The 19,518-nt window shown below is 44.7% G+C and overlaps 1 protein-coding gene across 1 annotated transcript in view; it reads right to left on the bottom strand.

The window, feature by feature from the left end:
- Positions 1-19,518, bottom strand: part of ANKHD1 (ankyrin repeat and KH domain containing 1) — a 121,834-nt gene that overhangs the window by 58,449 nt on the left and 43,867 nt on the right. The window contains exons 3-10 of the mRNA XM_054389041.1: positions 17,507-17,663; positions 11,999-12,146; positions 11,010-11,157; positions 9,954-10,187; positions 8,319-8,413; positions 5,455-5,692; positions 5,039-5,230; positions 3,893-4,002 (exon numbers count right to left, since the gene is read on the bottom strand). Of these exons, the coding sequence (XP_054245016.1) occupies positions 3,893-4,002; positions 5,039-5,230; positions 5,455-5,692; positions 8,319-8,413; positions 9,954-10,187; positions 11,010-11,157; positions 11,999-12,146; positions 17,507-17,663 (1,322 nt within the window). The remainder of the gene's footprint in view (positions 1-3,892; positions 4,003-5,038; positions 5,231-5,454; positions 5,693-8,318; positions 8,414-9,953; positions 10,188-11,009; positions 11,158-11,998; positions 12,147-17,506; positions 17,664-19,518) is intronic.

The raw sequence follows: 19,518 nt of genomic DNA, 5'->3' as shown, positions 1-19,518 counted from the left end.
CACCTAAGTCCACTCCCTGCCACAGGCAGGGGCATCTTCCCTTGGTCAGGTTGCTCAAAGTCCCATCCAACCTGACCATGAACTTTTCTGAGGATGGATAATCCACAGTTCCTCTGCAAAACCTGTTGCAGTGTTTCACCACCTTCATCATAAAACACACTCAGACTTCAGCTCAAGGTTCTATTTGGAGACTGAAAAAGCCTCAGCTAAACATGAACAATGCACAGGAATCAGTTCCACAAACCGAGCGGGATAACTTCAGTTTTCAACGAACACCATAGAGGAACTTCCCTGAAACAAACACCTCCAGCCCTCTGCCAGTTTGGCTAACACAGCAGGAAAGAGGCTCTTCACATCTGCACTCTCAAAGTCTGCATCTTAAATCCCACTCAGTCCTGACCTGCTGGCAACTGAAGAGACACCTGAGAAGCTGGGAAGAATTCGAGGTCTTAAAGCAAACTCTGCGCTGTCCTAATCATGGGATAAAGGGTCTTGGAAGAAATGATGGTGACGGATCTTGGCAGCCAGTGTTCACAGCTCCTTTGACTCAGAAGCATTTGGGTAAGAAAGATCCAACTCAATCTAGAATCAGAGAGAAGAATTGTCCTCAGAAACTATGCTCCTTGCCTTCCTGGTCTGGAAGAGAACAGGATATGCAGGTGGCACACAGAACAAAGCAAAGACAGGAAAATGCAGCAGTGGCTACATCTCTGTAGGTAAGTAAAGCAGGGTCAGAAGAGCAGCTTAGGCAAGGGTCCCCAGACACTCAGTGTTTGTTTCTGTGCAGCTTGCTCAGCACAGCACTCCCTGTCAAGAGCCACAGGGAGGTCATCACCAGGGACTGCTCCCAAAAGGCAGCATGGAAAACATCACATCTCCACTTCTCTCAAGAAGCCTTGCACCCTCAGGAATCCCTCTAGCCCCTGTCTCACGACCCAGGGCTGTTCACTGCATGCTCCCAGCACTGCACGAGAACCCATCTCTGTTGGGCTGCAGCAGAGCCACTGCTACCTGTACAGACACAGGGGCCCAGCCCCAGCATCCATCATCTGCACAGCATGGAATGTCCATTTAGTGGCATCTATCCCTGCTATCAGAAAACAGCCCTCAACCCTCTTATTTCACTGAGCAGGCCATAACCAGTATTTTCATTAAAAAGGACCTATAGCAGGCGAAGATGTTGGATGCCCAGCTCCTCATTGACTGTGATATAAAATCTCAGGTACAAAGGTTTCTGGAAAACAATGAAACATCACAGAATCACAGAACACATCTGGTTGGCAGAGCCCTCCAAGCTCATCTACTCCAATCCTCCCACCCAGCACAGCAGGCTCAATACCAAACAATGTCCCTAAGCACCAGGTCCACAACTGCTGGAACACCCCCAGGGATGGTGACACCAGCACTGCCCTGGGCAGCCTCTTCCAATGTCTGAGATCCCTTCCAGGGCAGAAAGATTTCATGAGGTCCTGAGCCTGAACCTCCCCTGCTGCAGCTTGGAACCATTTCCTCTGCTCCTGTCTCTTGCCGCCAAGGAGTAGAGGCTGCCCCCTCCTCACTCCAACCTCCCTTCAGGGAGCTGTAGAGAGCAATGAGGTCTCCCTTCAGCTTCCTCTTCTCCAGCCTCAACAGCCCCCAGCACCCTCAGCATCACCTCATAGCCCAGGTGCTCCAAGCCCTTCTTCAGCCTCTCTGCCCTTCTCTGGACAGGCTCCAACCCCTCAATGTCCTTCCTGGAGTGAGGTGCTCAGAACTGTACACAGCACTTGGGGTGTGGCCTCCCCAGTGCTGAGCACAGAGAGATGGTCACTGCCTGTCCCTGCTGCCCACCCTGTTTTCATCAGTGAAAGCAATCTCAGGAAAGACTGACACTGCAGAATCAAAAAGAAAAGAAAGAAAAACCAGCTGAAGAAGCTCTTTCATTTGCTGTGCCTGAATACCAGAAGGAGAGTAAAATTAACCAAACTAATGAAGAGGGACCAATCAGATGTTTAAGTCCAGATCTGCATTCAATTTTCTACTCCACCACAGACTAAATTACTTATGAAAAATGAGGAATAATTCTTCACAGTACTGACAAAGAAGCTTTTTCATCGGAAGACAGAAACCCTCTCCTCAGAAAGCAATTTATTCAAAGCCACTCACAACTTCTAATCATGCAAAGCAACAGAGAGGTGTGAAAGGAAACTGCTGCAATGCTTTGCTTCACTTGTGCAAGGACTTCCCCATTTCCTTACAATGAGAATTCAAACCCAGTACATTTACACAGCATGGGAATTCTCCCTTTCCTGTGCATTTTTCCTTCGCTTGCTTACAATTATTTTCTCGACAGCTCCTCATTTTGACTGGCAGCACAAGAAAATGCAGGAAAGTAACATTTTAGAAAAGCAAGCTGCTATTCCTAGCAACCTTTATCAAGTAGGTGCAGCTGAAGGCTGCAACTGATGCTCATCTTGGTGATGACAGGGGAACAAAATATAGAAGTGATTCAACTCTAATAGCCTGAAGAGACACTTAAGCAGCAGCCCTTGCCTGGTTTTAAAAGTTCATGCACAGCAATCCATACTTTTTTTTTTTTCCCCTTTCAGCCTTGCTCCTAGGAGTTAACTCAGATTACACCTTTTCCTAACCAAGTACTTCAGTGTTTTTGTTAAATACCCAATAAAACCTCCCAAACCTCTTATGCCTCTACTGGAGTGGCTAATGCTCAATACCCAGCACTGAACTGAGCAAAGTGCAGCAGCTGTGCCAAAATCCCCCCAAACACACATATCCCTCCACTAACATCATTTTCCTCCTTGCTAGGAACATACGAAGCAGAACTGTTCTGCAGCAGAAATTAATGAGTCCTGCAAAAAAATATATTCACAGAAAAGGATGAAGCGTTGTTAGTTCACACTTACAGCATTTACTGATATCTCTAAATATAAATTAAAAACGAAGAAGAAAAAACCCACCAAACAAACCCCGCTGCATTTAAGACTGAAGGATGCTGGTTTAGCAGGCTCAGTGATAAACTCTTTGTATTGTTCTTATTATTTTAGAAGGAATGGAAAAACACACAACAACCCACCCCTAAAATATCCAGTTGAAACTCAAATGCCCTCCCCAAACCAAAACAATCCCACAAGCGTGGAAGAAGAAAGGAGAAGAGTGGACAAAACCACAGAAAGGCAACCTGAAGAACAATCTCCCCTGATTCTGCCTTACCTAAATCCTTAAAACTAAGGCATCAATTGCTTTTTGCTGCTTAAACGCCAAACACAACTAAATCCCTGCAGCTGATAAAGAGGCAGTTTTACATCTCCTCCAGAGTATGAAAAAAGCCCACGAAGTTCTGTAAACAACTTAGTTATGATTAAATGTATTACAGAAAAGAAAGGCTGTGAGAGCAGTAAGCTAAAACCAAGGTGCAAGAAAGAGAATGAGTTGTGGAGCACAGGAAAGAGATCTTCTGCTGGTCACTGAAAAGGCATCACTTAGTTTGGGGGGGTCCATGTTGCAGTTTTTAAAAGGTGAGAGTCTCACATTGTGCAGAAACTGACACTAAAAAGGAGCAGCAGTAGCTTCTAATACTAAAATCTTTTCAGTTCAGAGCAGCAAAGCAGGTAACAAAGTGCTGGATTATACTGAAATGAAGAGAATCAGCTGTCATAAGTCAGCTACAGCTCAACCTTTTCACTGAGCAGATGAAAGCTTACCCCATGAGAATGCTCCTTTCTTAGACCAACCTGCATATGCAGCCTTGTTTGCAGAAGTTTCTTCCAAGTCTTTTTTCACACTCATGTATGAGTCTCCATTGCTCAAACCATCTTTCTGCTCCATAAGCATCTAAGCTTCAGCATAGTTTGAAACCAAAGTCATTTCCCCACAAGCTGCAGCAAAATCTTACCAAATCAGCACCGGCCTGAAGCAGCACATCTGCAACATCTGTATGGCCATTCTCACAAGCATAGGTCAGAGCTGTGTCTCCCGTCGCAGTGGTGGCATGAACATTGGCTCCTGGAAGCACAGGATGGATTTTTTCTTAGTGTATATCTCCTTACCAAGCATCTCACATCAGCTAGACACAAAAAGCAAGGCATCTTATCTGTGACAACAACTGTGTCCTATTGACCAACGATTTGCACAGCCCAGGGGCATTGCTCTCAGGGTAAAAAATGGCTGTGGCAGTAAAAAATCCTCTGTAGGAAGGGATAGAGGCCAAGGCTTGGAAAAAGCTCGGCTGGCAATCCAAGCACCTCATTTCACGTAGTCCCAGGTTCCCTCTGCAGCAAGGAAGATTTCAGTTGTTACACTAAATCAAAGTAAATCCAGATCATGGTCTACAATACCACTTTTGACAAGAAGCTACACAGTGCAGAAAGCCAGGCCAAATGCGTGTCACTGAATCAGGACCAACAGCACAAGCCTAGACACTTCTGAAGATGTCATTTCTTCCCTACTCTTCAAAATACTTTCTTTTACAATATTTTTGTGGAAATAGTTTTACTAGCTTCATATATCCCAGCTACATGAAAATCTGCATGCTTCGTGATGCATCAGTCTGCCCCAAACATGCCAATGTGATTACCCATTTTCTTATTTTCAGGGTATGAGATATATTTAGAGACTCCCTGATGCCAAAACAAGGTTCCCCAATTAACTTCCTATATTATCAGAAGTGAAGTGCAAGCAGCATTCCAAGTGAGCTGGTGATGGGTGTCACATGCTGGTATCACTGCACAAAGAGACACAGTTGTTACTGTCCCTCTCTGAGCAGGGAGCATTACTTTCTAGAATTACAAATCCAGATAATTTTATGCTTATTCCTAGAAAGAAGCACACAAAGTAATAGTCTCCCAGAACAAGGCAGAGTTCCAAAATGCATCTTTTTGTTCTCCAGTCCTGTGACCATCTTGGTGGCCTCCTCTGGACCTGCTCCGGCAGTTTGATGCATACCTAAGTGTCATTTCCAGCAAGTTTTCCTTTTTAATGCAGAACTCCTTCATGAAGTCTATAACATCTGTGGTCTAGAACATTTGCACTGTACACATACCTGATGCCAGCAAGTATTTCACTAATTCAAGATGGCCCTCCTGAGCAGCCTCCATCAAAGGTGTTGAGCAGCCAAGTTCTATATCAGCTCCTGCCTTAATAAGAAAGTCAGCTACTTCAGAGAACCCTCCACAGCATGCCAGAGTAAGAGCTGTTTCCTGTGTTTCTTCTGTCTGTGCATTTATATTTGCCCCTAGGAAACAAAACCACTGTTACTTTGACTGATCAGACACAGGGGAGACAGGAAGGAGAATGCTCATCAGCTCCAGTTGGGGTGGTTTAGCTTTGCTCTGTAGTTACAGCAAGGAGCAGTGACAGCCACAGGCTGCACACGAGGAACCTGCACAGAACACCTTAGGCAAACAGACAACACCATATTCTTCAGAACCAACACCCAAGGGAAGCCAGGAATCTCACCTTGTGCCAGAAGCAAGGCTACCATCTCCTCGTGGCCTTCCCGGGCAGCTTCCATGAGAGGAGTGTAGCCTTCATCATTGACTTCCTCCAGGTTAGCTCCCCTCTCGATGAGGAGAGCTGCGAGCTCCACATGTCCCCCACAGGCCGCCAGCGTGAGCGGGGATTCGAAGGAATCTGCAGGCATGTTCACCTGGGCACCACTGTCTAGCAGCAGGCGTGCCACTTCCACATGCCCATCCTGTGAATGAAGGCAACACCAGTCAGCAACAGCTGCTCACCCCATGCTCAGAACCACTGGGGCTGAAAACCCTTCTAGCGTCAGGGTGTTTCAACTTGTGATAGTTCCATAGTTATGGTAACACTTGGATTAAACTGACATTTAGTTCCCACCTACATCTAATTAGTTTAAATCTATGAGGATAAAAGGTAGATACATGTTGGGATTCTGTTTTTCCCTTTTCCTGGGGGAGCAGGGCAAGAGTTATGGAATAGCATTTTCTTAAATATCCAGCAAAATAACTAGGACACAAAAATAACAGAGATGACAAACCAGCACCGTAAGTAATAAACCCACTTCCTGACTAAACCCCAAAACAGGCATTGGGAAAAAACACAAAACCATATTGTTTGCAGTTGATTCATGGCTTCTACAGACATATACAGGAAAACAAAATCTCCAACTGGTGTTTTGCAGATTCTGGGAAAGATCTCTGCAGAGAAAATCAGTTACAGTGAGGGAGATAAGAAGAGGGAAGACTTGAATAAATCTTTTAGAAGACTGGAAAGTGTCTTGGGATGAAGCTATCTTTGCCATAGAGGGAAGAGAATGAAGATTGCCAGAGCAGTCCCTCTGAGCCCCTACCACTCAAAACACAAAAATGAAGCTGCCAGCTGCCCAAGAAACTATTACAGAACTCCTCAAAGTTCCTGGAAATAGCTCAAATACCAAAAACCCAGGTTTCACCTAAAGTGTGGTTTGTAGAGTGCCACAATCTCTCTGGAAAAGGAAAAATCTAAGGGAGTTAAGAAAGTGTTAGGAAAGAAGAAACTCACAGGGTTCTTCCCCCTCCCCAGCTGAAGAAATTGGAAAGCAAACTTGGGGAACAATTTGAAGGAGAGATCTTGGAAAACTGACACAGATGACAAATGACAGCTAATTAAAGGGGAAGGCTTAAGGTCGTGCAAAGAGTTCTCAGAAAGAGAGGGTCTGAGGGTCTAATCAGAGGACATCTCATACTAGAGCCTTCTTCAGCATACACAATTAACAGGGCAACAGGGATGGAAAGGGAACTCCAAATAAAAGGCCTGAACTGAAGCAAGCTCTTTGTATCCCTCAGTGGAGGGAAAACCACTTTCTGCTTTGTGTGCTTCAAGTGCTCAGGTGTAAGCTGCATCACCTTAGACACCACTTGACCTCCAAAGAAATGCAGGGCTTTTCCGGAAGGAGTCAACTGTCAGCTGGGGTTCAGGAATTGGAGCCCTATGTCTTGACCCAGCGGTTCTCCTGGGATTTGAATTAAAATGGATTAATTCTCTAATCTAGTCCAAATGCCTGCTGACAGATTTTGCTACAGAGCTAAAGAATACTTCTGCCTGAAGAAGACATAAAATGGGCCAATTTCAGTGGTAAACAGTAGCTGTTTTTATATTGTGTCCTTGGAGGAAATCTAAAGTTGGACAATACTAACACTAGCAAGCCCCTCTGCCCATGGCTCAAGCCAGAGCTGTCCAAGCTAGAGCACTGATCCCAAGGGGTGATTTTTAAAGTTATAAAGCTAAGAATTCCACTGATTCCCAAAATCAAAAGTTCTTGCACATTAAGTCTCAAGCACACTAACAACTGGGACTTCAAAGACAGCAGTGAGCCAATGAAAACATTTGAGTTTGCAGTCGCTACAAATCTGTGGGTGACAGCACACACCCCCTGCAGCTGCACCCTGGGCTCTGGAATCAGCAGCAGGGTCCCCTGCAGGGAAGCCTGTTCTAGGCACGATCACACCATGGGGAGCCTTACACACAGCTTGGGACATTAGAATCTAACCTTGTCCACTTGATCATCACCATGGTGCACTAAAGGAATACTTGATTCTCCAGCTCTCAGAAGCCTGGAGGAAAACTGTAGCTACCTCCTGAAGATTAGAGGGTACTGGGAGCAAATTACGTTTTCCTCTACTTGATGTGCTTCCTACAAAACCAGGGTCCTTGTTCTTTCTTCAAAGAAGCTCCCCAGCTTGAAGAATAGATAAAAGGTCACCCGAGGTCTGCTAAAACCTGGCTGAAGATATGTGCTCTGACAGAACAGCACATTCTTCCTCAGGATGAAACTCTTGGAAAGGGAAGTTGTTATCAATGCCTGCTTTGAAAACACTCAAGTTTCCTAAGAGCTAGGAACTAAACCACTACTGACCTACACTTCCTGCAGTGGTGAAAAGACAAGCTTTAGTCATCCAGCCCCATGCACTTCTGGAAGGCTCATACCATGATCATCTGACAGACCTTATTTGTAAAGACAAAGGTTGAAAACTCACTCCTACACTGCAAAAGAAACAATGACTTGGGCTCAACCTAGAATAGGTTGAGCAGTGCGCTGCAAATTGGTTACCCTTACACTTTACACAGGGACCATTTAAGGCAACACATCACACTCCCAAAAAAGAGAGTAACTTTTCCCTGTGAGTAGTCAGACTAAGACCATCAGAAGCTGGCCACCTGTGGTAGCTACAGTAAAAGTTTTCTTCCTATCAAACTAACACAGGCTCACTTGCAGGCCCAAACCAGCTTGTTTGCAAAGGCTCACTTGGTTTTATCACCCCTTCAAGTCCTCTCTCACTGAGAAGAGAGCAATACAAGCAGAGGCTATTTACCATGCAGGCCTCCATCAGCGCCGTGTGCATCTCATCTGTTTTATGTTCTTGATCAGCTCCAGCTTCAAGCAAAAACCGAACCATATCTAAATGGCCTTCAAATGAAACAGAGTAAAATAAGCGAGGGTTTAACACCACAAGCATTCAGCAGTCAGGCAATACATGAATGACGGCATTCAGATGTTAACAGTTTGCTAGCACAACTTTTACAAGTTCTAATTCACAAACCTGCTCTTTTTAAACACCCACAAAAATACTCTTGCAAAACTGCCAGCCAGGCTTTGGTCTGTGCCAAAGGCTCTGCCCAGCCAGGAGAGGAAGACAAATGTCTCCACTTCAGGTTTGTGCAACAGGAACCTTCGCTTGTGACTTAAAGCTGTAACAGACTGCTTATTAGAGTGGCAGACCATTTAAGTGTCCCAGGGCAGCATACCAATGTGAAGGGAGGGGAGGAATTATTTTTAGAAATAGATCCACATGTATCTGAACTTTAAGCTTTTTAATTCCATCAGTAACACACACAATGGTTGGTATTAAGATCCATACATTGCGTCATAGTATCTGACACCAGTTTTAAAAGCTTCTACTGCATTTTCCCAGTACTTGTTTTCAGCTCAGTTATGGCTTCTGTCATTTGTGAATTTGTCCAAGTTACATTTTTATTGTCTCAATAAGCATCCTCCTCCAAGACATGATCCTATAGGAAAGCAAGGCAGCTTAACCATCTTGCCAAAGATAACAGAGTCAGTGAAGATCTGGCATTGCACCACTCTGTGAAAGTTTTAGATCATAAGAAACAAGAACATTCCTCCAACATCACCAGGAGTAGCATTGTTGAACTTTGTCTGTAAAGACCACCCTATGCTGCAAGAAATACATGACAAATTCAGATGCAGGTTTGCAGATGGGTGATACATGTCCTCCCATTCTACAACAGAGGAAATGCCTTAAATTACTGTGACAACAACCTGCATCCTTAAAGCTTCTACTAGGAAAAAAACAGTTGTTGGAAATTTTATGGAGGTTTTCAGAAGAGATGCCAAAAAAAAACAGAAAGAAAAAACCCAACCAAAAAAACCCCACCAACCTTGGACAGACATTGGATTACCATAGCACTGAGTTACTTGGTACAGAAACTTAAAATAGTAGAAGAAATTAAGTGGAAAGTCCACACAGTTCATAATACATAACCATTCACAGGCATCATCCAACATGCATCCAGGAATAACACATCAGGTGTCCCAGGAACATTCAGCCTAACTTCACATTGCCCTAACAATTAATAGAGGTGTTCTCAGAATTGCAGATAGTTGTGAAGGGGATCTGAATGAAACAGGGACGGTGGCAGCGGGGAAGGAGAAGAGTGGTGGTGTGTCAAAGCACAAGGTTGGATGCAGCCAGTCATGAGTTTCCATCTGCAACACATCGAGTGCATGTCCACTGCATTTGGACTCAAGTAGACAGGCTTAATACCACTACACCACAGATGAGCACTTCCTAACATTAAGGTGAAAACCACAGTCCAGTTCTTTCACAACTCTAAGAAAATATTCCAAGTGTGTCTGGAACCTTTTGTTGGATTAATCGTAGCAAATCACTTTAAACAAAAACACAAAACAAGGCAAGAGACAGTACCTTTATAGCATGCAAGTGTAAGTGCACTTTCTTTGAACTCGTTGGAGTGAGTGTTGATTCCTGCACCATATTCCAGCAATACTCTTGCAACCTCAACATGACCTGCACTGGCTGCTTCCATTAAGGGGGTATGCCCATTCTCATTGTGGTCTTCTATATTAGCACCGGCTTTCAATAGCACCTTCACTACATCAACAAAGCCCCCAGCACAAGCATAAGTGAGAGCGGTGTTCCCTGCAGAGAAGAAGAAGTTGACATGAAAGCCCTTTCCATCACACACTCCTAATACAGGAAAAGAAGTAACACCTCTGAAAAACACAATCAATGAGTAACTTCCATGCTCACTGCAGAGCAGGGGGGTGTGGGGGGGAGGGGGTTTGCCTAGGCCTGTACTGTAACTGGATGGATGAAAACAAACTTCAAACTCTGATAGTGGAAGTGACAGACAATCATGTATGGCTTGCATTGTAAATGCTACAGTCAATTTTAAGGTAAGTTCTACTTAATACGGCTAAACATCAAGACAAAAAGAACATTTTCTAGTTCAGACCCCCAATGTTTTTAGAAGTATAACAAAGTTTACATTCTACATTTATATGATCAGAATCCAAACGCAGGTTAATACTGCCAGCAAGGTTAGTTAAGCTGTGGTCGAGCATCAGCAATGTGGACAACATTCAGTGCTCAAGGAACCTTCTCTTTGGTAAAGAGCAATAGATGAAAACAGCTGCCCTTGACCGTAAGCGCCCCATGGTCATCTTTTACTGGGTAATTTTGGATTATACAGCTGAGAAAAATTAAACTTCCTGTATTTTTCTGCTCATCTACCACCACAGTGGTTTGCACAGTGCTTCCTATGACGCTTTGTACTAAAACCAGTCTCCAATAATGGCCAGGTAAGGCACTGAACACCTGCACTGTGTCCTTAAGAGTTCTGCTCTTAATAGTTCCTGCCCTGTTGTCCTGTGAATGGAGCCATTAGACACAAAGATGTTCAGAACAGGTGCATGTCTCCTGCTACTCTTTTTCACTCTTGGTGTTCCTGCTTCCAGTTACCTGTTGAAGACTGTGCATTGACATCTGCGCAATGAACAAGGAGCAGCTTCACAATGTCTACATAGCCTCCGCTGGCAGCTGCCATTAATGGAGTTATGTCTCCTTTATTCCCTCGATCTTCAACGTTCGCATGCATTGCTAGTAGCACCTAGAGAAAAAAGTTCACTCTCATAAGTTGTAACAGCAACATTTTGTGTTCAGTTCAGAGAGCCTTGTAAAAGCGATTCCCCAGCCAGCTGGAACATTCCCTTCAGTAGCACCCCCAATACTCAAGCACAGCAGCACTCCCCAGAACCTCCACTGTGCTCTGCTTCTGGTAATGCTGGGTTTCTACATCTGCTCCTACCTGCTCAAGTCAGCCTTGTGTTACAGTGCAGTTCACAGAACATCAACAGAGACACTGCAAACTTGCTTTAATGACCACAGCATGCACCAGGGCAAGCTTGCAGGTACTATTTTCTCCCTGTACTCTTGCCCGGCACCAAAACACAAAGCTGGTCACTTTCTGAGGACTTGCACCTAAACGTCTTCAAAGATGCACAAATTCTGCCCTTAGATTCAAAAGTATCAAAGCCAAAAATCAACACAAATTTATGCACTGTTGATACACCTCTGATTTTAAAAAAGTATTGAGTGACTGAGTCTTGCAGTGTTTGATTTTGCTGCTATTTTAGATCCTCTTGCAGTGTCTGTTGGCAGAGCAGCTTGGCTGCATCTACAACAATGCCACAGAAGTACATACATCAAAAAACAAGGTACATTCCTCAGAAATCCTTCAGACCTAAAGGCATCTAGAATGGCATTTTTCAGTAAAGACAATAACTGGAAGCCCACAATGAGTAGCAGAAAAAAGTCTGCTAATTTTTTATATATATATATATATATATATAAAAATATTATAATCAGAACAGCTAAATTGTTTACCAAGCAAAGAAGCTCCTTAGCCACCGCTATCCCAAGGTTTCATGGAGATTGTGTTTGGTACTTACTTGTGCCAATTCATAATATCCTGCTGAGCAAGCCAAACAAAGGAGGCTCTCCCCTTCTTCAGTGTGTTCGTTCACACTTCTTCCTTCATCCAGCAGCTTCCGGACAGCATTGACATCCCCATCTGAGCATGCTTCTGCCAAGCTGCGACTGGAAAAGCAGCCACCACAAAGAGAGCTCAGAACACATCCCTGCTGGGCAGCTTCCCTATGCAAGGAAGAAGTCTAAAGAAAAGACTCATGACACTAGCACTGAGCCTGGCTAGAGAACATACCTCACAGTTTACTGCAGTACACCTATACAAACATTAATTCCAAAGGTGAAACACATTGTGTCTCAATTAGCTCATCCTCATCAGCTGGTAACTCACATAAGCCCTCACACAGACTAGATGAAGGAAGAGTGCTCACAGCAAGGTCATTTCGTAGTGTTCACACGATACAGAAATAAACTTCACTGACACTACTCCCTCATCAGTGGAATGCCAGATGCACAGGGGCTGACTAACTACAGGGACCCAAATTCCTAGTAGAGACTGAAAGCAGTGAGTGAACAGCCCAGGATGGCAGAGAGCACTAACACTGAGCACTGCAATGAGATCAACGTCTGACCACTGTCTCTCCTCTTGTGGGACCATCTCCTTCACTACACATCACAGAATGCTTTGGGTTGGAAGGGACATTCAAGACCATCCAATTCCAAATACCTGCCATAGGCAGGGACACCTCCCACCAGCCAAGGCTGCTCAAGGCTGAATCCAACCTGGCCTTGAACACCTCCAGGGAGGGGGCACTCCCCACCCCTACTGTGAAGAATGTCTTCCTCATCTCCAGTCTCAATGTCCCCTCTTCCAGTTCAAAGCCATTGCCCCTCATCCTGTCACTCCCAGCCCTTGTCAAAAGTCCCTCCCCAGCTCTCATGTAGCCCCTTCAGGTACTGGGAGGCCACTCTAAGGTCTCCTCACTGTCTTATTTCCAGGATGCATAGTCCCAACTCTTGCAGCCTGTCCCTACACAGGAGTTGCTCCAGCCCTCTGGCCATCTTTGTGGCTCTGCTCTGGATCTGCTCCTTCCACGTCCCTCTCATGCTGTGGGCACCAGACCTGGAGGCAGTGCTGCAGGTGGGGTCTCAGCAGAGCAGAGGGGCAGAATCCCCTTCCTCGTCACACTTCTCTTGATGCAACCCCAAACACAGTTGCCTTCTGTGCCGCCAGCCCAGAGCTTCTTCCTTTCAACTGAACACACCAGTTTCTTAATTTAGGCAGCTTTTCAAAGAAAAATCCTTACCTTGGCTAATGGTATCTTAAAGGAAAAAGGGAGAGGAGCCTTACAATTCTCCTGTGCTTCCTTTCATGCACTATTAAAAGTACATTACACAAGTTTTCAGATGGATCAAACAGGCCAACTGAATCTCATGTTTTTTAAGCAGCAGTAACAGCACAAGCCCTACCTGGAGCACTGCTAACTCAACAAGTGGTAAGAAGCAATTAGAAGCTGCAAGTTAGAGGGGAAGCACAAGACTTCTAAATCTGACATCCAAAAGCTCATCAACCCATAAGCACTCCATTAACCATCACAACACATCTCTGAAGCAGAGAAGAGTTTGTTTCCCCTAAGACCTGGGGAAGGGCACTAAACAAATCTTGGCTAAAATAGGCTGAGCTTCAGCTAATTCCAAACCAAGTCACCTGGCCTCTACACCTTTTTCCAAAGAAAAAGTCCATCAGGAAAGACAACTGGTAAAGCACAAGTGCAACCAACAGCAAGGTATGCTAGATACCAGCTCAGCTACACCTCTCCAACTGCTGACACGTATACATTTAGAAAATACAGGCAAGGGATCACGGCCCCCCAGCCAGTGGGAACCCAGTCAGTGCCCTGGCAGGAGGGGAAGGGAAGAAGAGGCTTCTGTTATGAACAGTGGTGGTGTGTGCACGATGCACTCCTCTCGGTGTGCTTTACTTGAAACAGATGCAGGCTCGCTTCTTCAAAAAAAAAAAACAACCCTGTACACCGAGATTCACTAAACCCCTCAAACTTCCGTTTTTTTCTGTATAACACACAAGTCTACTCAAGAGATTCATTCACAATGAAAAAAGCAACGATTCCAGCACCAAGTTCCCTCAGGAAGCATACAAGTTTCAACTGTTCAAAGCCTGATCATTAAACTATAGCAAGCCTAAAAGGGACTCATTGACCAAATGCCCTCAATGGAAATAAACTCTGTTAGCACCTGTTAGAGAAAAGCTGCTATCTAACATGATAAGTACATCCAGCATATGACCACTTCCATGTGCATTGTAATCACTGAGTATTTTAAGCAAAACTGACATTTTGGTGAAGTTGAAGATTTGGCTGTGCAGCTAAGTCCATACACTGAAGTGATGGGATTCAGCTAAAGGGCTGAGAGGCAGCAAGGGCCAGCACTGTGCTCATGACACAAGCATTCACAAGCCCTGCTGCAACCCACACCTAGGCAGACACCTACAGCTCGGGTTCTGGTGGTCACCTGGAGGAAAGGGTGGAGATTCCTGCGCTTCTGCATGCAGACAGCCTAGCCATGACAAACAGGAACCATCCAACACCATAACTTGCAAGGCAAATCCCCAAACAGATCATCAATTTCAGGAGATGACCTTGAGCCATCTCATGTAACATAGAACTGCTGTGCAACCAGATAAACTCTGGGATCAAGCTATTAAAAAAAGATTAGGTGACTCAGGCATCTCAAGAGCTTCACCAGTTTGCTCTCTGCTCAGCTTCCCTTTGAGGCATTTCCAAGTAATTTTTGAAAACTGCAAGAATGACACTGGGAAGCCCTTCCAAATGAAGCATGGAATGCTGCTAATATTTGCTCCAAAGTGGACTGCTAATTCATGTTCAACTTGTCCACCACAGAACTCAGATCTTTCTCCAAAGATGATTTTCAGCCATTCAGCCCTCCCCACTCATATCAACGCACAGAGATATTCTTCCCCAGATGCAAGACTTTCATTTCCCTTTGTTGAAGCTCATGAAATTCCTGCTGGCCTCTTTTTCCACCTTGACAAGGGTCCCTCTGAATGGCAGCACAACCACCTGGTCCCTCAAGCGCTCCTTTCAGGTTTGTATCATCTGCAGACTTGCTAGAGATGCACTGTACCATCACACAAATCATTGAGGAAGACATTAAACAGTGGTAGCTCAACACTATCCCCTGGAGCACACCACCAGTACACTATGCCCTAGAATATACCAACTTGCCTTCACCTGGACTTCAAGCTACTACACTTAGCAGTTCAGGTTTTCAATCCACCATACTGTCGACCTAGCTGGTCTGTACTCCAGCAGCATGTGCCATGGGATGATGCTGGGACACAGTGTTCTCACATTTGCTGAAGTTACAACAGACAACACCCACTGCTCTCTACTCATCTACCAACGCAGCCATTTCACTGGAGAAGGCTAGCAGGTCAAACTTGATCTCTTCTTTGTAAAATCATGCTGACCACCTCCCATCATCATTTTGGACTTACTATGTTGGGAAATGACAGCCAGGAGGATTTCTCCACTACCTTTCCAGGGACTGCCTATAAAGTCCCCTGAATTTGATGTGGCCCTGGGCAGTCTGATCTAGTTGGAGGTGTCCCTGCTGACTGCAGGGGGGTTGGACAAGATGACCTTTGAGGGTTCCTTCCAATCCAATGCAATCTGTGAACCCTCCTTCTTGACCTTCTTGAGGACAGCAGCGACATTTGCTTTCTTCCAGGCCTCAGGAAACTCGTTCCCCATGACCTTTTCCAATAAATTGAGACTGATCTCGCACTGATATTGGCCAACTCCTTCAATATTCTTGGGTGCATCCTACAGGTCCCATGAACTTGTTCAGTGGGTTACGTCCAACCTATTTAAATGCTTCCTGACTTGATATCAACCAAAGGCAAGCCCTCCTTGCTCCAGATCTTCTCACTCATCTCAGGGGCTTCAAAAAACAAACCTCACCAGTAAAGTCCAAGGCAAAGGCTGCATTCACTCCTTCCTCCATGGCCCCTGCTATATTCTGAGGGAGGCCTTCACCCTCCTTTTGCAGCTCTTGTTTATCTAGTTTGCCTTCATGCCCTTTGCCAGATTTGACTCCAGGTGGGCTTTGGCCTTCCTAACAACATCCCTGTATGCTTGGAATTTTGTGTCTATATTCCCCATGGGCTGCATGGGCTGCTCCCACCTTTCGTATGCTTCCTTGTTATGTTTCCCCAGTATCTTTTCATCTCCTCCTGTTTTGATCCACCTGTAATTTATCTAGCTGCAGTTAGGAAATGAAACTGCACCTGTCCAATCTCTGTATGAAAACTGGGCTCAGTGCCTCAGGACTGCCCTTACTGTCAGCACTTTGTTTTGCAAATCCCAAGTCTACACTTCAAGAGGACATTCAAACTTTCATGTTTTGATCCTAGATCACTATAGGCAGGAACACCACCCCAACAGCTTAGGAATCACTTGCATCACTTGTCAGAGCACAAAACATTGCAGGACTCCTAAAGGTGCTCTGAAATTATCAATGCAGAAGAAAGCTTTTGATGGCATAGGACAAACCCTCAGTTCTGCCATCAGGGGAATAAATACCACTCATTAATTGTCAGTTACAAAAAGTTATCAAATTACAGAGTTTCATTTTCCCTTAAGTTCCTGAGCAAGATCCTGGGGCAAATCACTGTCCTGCACATATCAGTACTCTCCTATAACTTTTAAGATGAGGAAGTACATGCATTAGATTCCAGTGAAGTATTCTGGGCAATAAAGAAACAACTCTTCTACAGCTAAGAATTTATCTCCTTTTTGAAAGAGAAATCACTTTCTAGTACAGAGAAAGAGCAGCAGGGTAGAAGTCACATTTTCCTATACTTTTGTACTTGGAAGCCCATAACCTGACAGGACATTAGTTACACCTTGAGACTCAGCTTTGCTTCTGCTAGTAGTATCATAGTATATCAGAAGCTGGAAGGCATCTCAAGAGATCATCGGGTCCAACCCCCCTGACAAAGCAGGATCACTTAGGGTAGTCTGCAAGGGAATGCTTCCAGGTGGATTTTGAAAGTCTCCAGAGAAGGAGACTCCACAACCTCCCTGGGCAGCCTGTTCCAGTGCTCTGTCAACCTCACTGTCATGTTGAGGTGACATCTTCTGTTTCAAGTTTGAACCCGATGATCCTTATCACTGTGAACCACCAAAAAGAGTCTGGCCCCATCCGCTTGACACCCACCCCTCAGATATTTATACACATTGATGAGATCCCCTCTCAGTCTTCTCAAGACTAAACAGTCCCAGGGCTCTCAGTCTCTCTTCATAGGGTTCCAGTGGACTCTCTCCAGAAGTTCTCTGTCTTTCTTGAATTGGGAAGCCTAAAACTGGATGCAGTATTCCAGCAGACACATGACCAAGTACTAACTACAAAATTCACCGAGTCTGAAATTCAAACCACCAACTTCCATTCTAAGGTTGGGCACTTGAGGGTGAGGAGCAATCAATACATACTTGTCCACTTGTCCTGCGTTATGATTGTTCTCTGCTCTCATCCGTGTCAGTGCCGCAGCAGCTTCGTCCAGTGCACAGCTGACGGACGATGTCAGTCTTCGGAGCACCTCCGGATCTGCGAAGGCTTTGCCATCGGCAGTGGACAATTTACCAATCCCTTTGGGCACGTTCGTTCAGTCAGGTTAGTAGGGAAGTCACACAAAAGAAATGCAAAGACACTGGTTTAGATTTCAGCCACATGCACTATTAGTTACAAGTCATTTGCAAACATGCCATAAAAATCGGCTACTGCAAGGGAACTGCTAACACTGAGCGTCCACTGAACTGGAATAGGAACTAAAAACTATTCTTCAACTGGCAGCTTCATTGCCTGCCCCAAATTCCCAACTAAGTCCTCTAAATAATTTTAAAATAACACTTAAAAAAATGAATAATCTCAGTGGAATAATGATAATGCCAAGGGTCAAAGCCAAAAGCAGAAGTTTGTATTAGTCCACAAGCTTGGTTTAATATTTTCTGAATGTGAAGACTGTCCCAATTTCAAATATCAAGTTGATACCTCTTTCCCACCCACTTCTACCCAAAATGCTCTAATACACTTTTCCTCAAGAGTTGGAAGAAAAAACAGTATAATGCTGTCATTATGATAACAATATAATGATACTTCCCATCTTTCAACATTCTAAACTGCACAGCACAGGCACAAAACTTCTGAGACAATATGTTTAGAATTTTGAACACGAGAGAAATCAATGCCCCTGTTCCACTAATATCACACAGCAGAAATGCTGAGACTCAGCTTTTGCAAGAGCTTTATTTTTGAAGTTTCTCTGCTGCAGGACTGGGAGTGAAGGCCAGCACAGAACAGCCCCATATGAAGGTGTTTTTGTGACTCCTTTACATGACTGATACATCACGGCACAGATAAGCAGTTTTACTCCACACAGGTTTTACTCCATCTAGTCCAGCACAGCCTGTTTCATACATACAAAGACCCCTGCGTGGTTGTCTCTGCAGTGAAGATAGGGCTGAGATCTGCACATCAGATGGGCAAATACTGTGAGGTATAAAATGCACCAAGGAATGGCACACACCTGATGCAACCCAAAAACACATTTCACATGCTAGAAAAGGCAAATGGTCACTGGTTCATACATGAGCTACCTCACCAATGAGGAATCAGTAACTGCTCAAGTCCTTAGCTGTTGAATAGGGTTGCATTAGATAAAAAGCCATGTAAATAACACGGCTCAGAAGATTTGCTGTTGGGTACATGCATATCTCCGCAAGATTCATTTGTACTACGTCTCTCACAACTCAGCTTGTAACTATTACAGAATAAACACTGAATTCATACTTTGGAAGTGTGAAACACTGTCTTCAGACAATACATTTCCTTAGTTTGAGAGCATCCAATTTGTTTTTCATTGATGTAATAATCAATACTTACCAAATTTCTCTGCCCTGACAACAATTTCAGCCAGCATATACCTGACACCTTGGTCCATGGCCCTACGTCACTGCTGCAATTGCTGGAAATAAAGAATCCTTGTCCTGTCATCAAGGCAGACACCTATGGTGGGATGCAGAAGTCTACTTGGCTGACTGAAATTGAGCATGAACTCTGAAGGCTGAGATGAGCTGCTTAAGATACTTGGCCAGATGCAAGAGGACTGCCTCCCTGGCTCCAACATCCTACCCAAGACCACTTCAGCATTGTCAAGACTTACAGTAACTTGCCCACTCCACAATAAAATGTTAAATTACAGCTAGGTTTGCCCACACCACATCCATCTGGTTTGCAAAGTCTGCCTAGTGCACTGCAAAGCAATCAGAGCAGACACAGCCATGGACTTTTGACTCCAGGTACTCAAAGAGGCTACCAGCCACATGCCCCCTTCCAGCTCTGGACACGAAGGGAGTCCCTGCAAAACCATGCCAGGGATCCAGCACTGCACACACAGAGCAAGTAACAGTTCTTACGCAGCTCTGCTTCCCCAACACAGCTCAAA

The sequence above is a fragment of the Indicator indicator genome, chromosome 18, assembly GCF_027791375.1.
Source record: "Indicator indicator isolate 239-I01 chromosome 18, UM_Iind_1.1, whole genome shotgun sequence".
Classification (NCBI taxonomy): Eukaryota; Metazoa; Chordata; class Aves; order Piciformes; family Indicatoridae; genus Indicator; species Indicator indicator.
The sequence above is the reverse complement of the archived record's forward strand: the minus strand, read 5'-3'. Positions and strand labels throughout refer to the sequence as shown.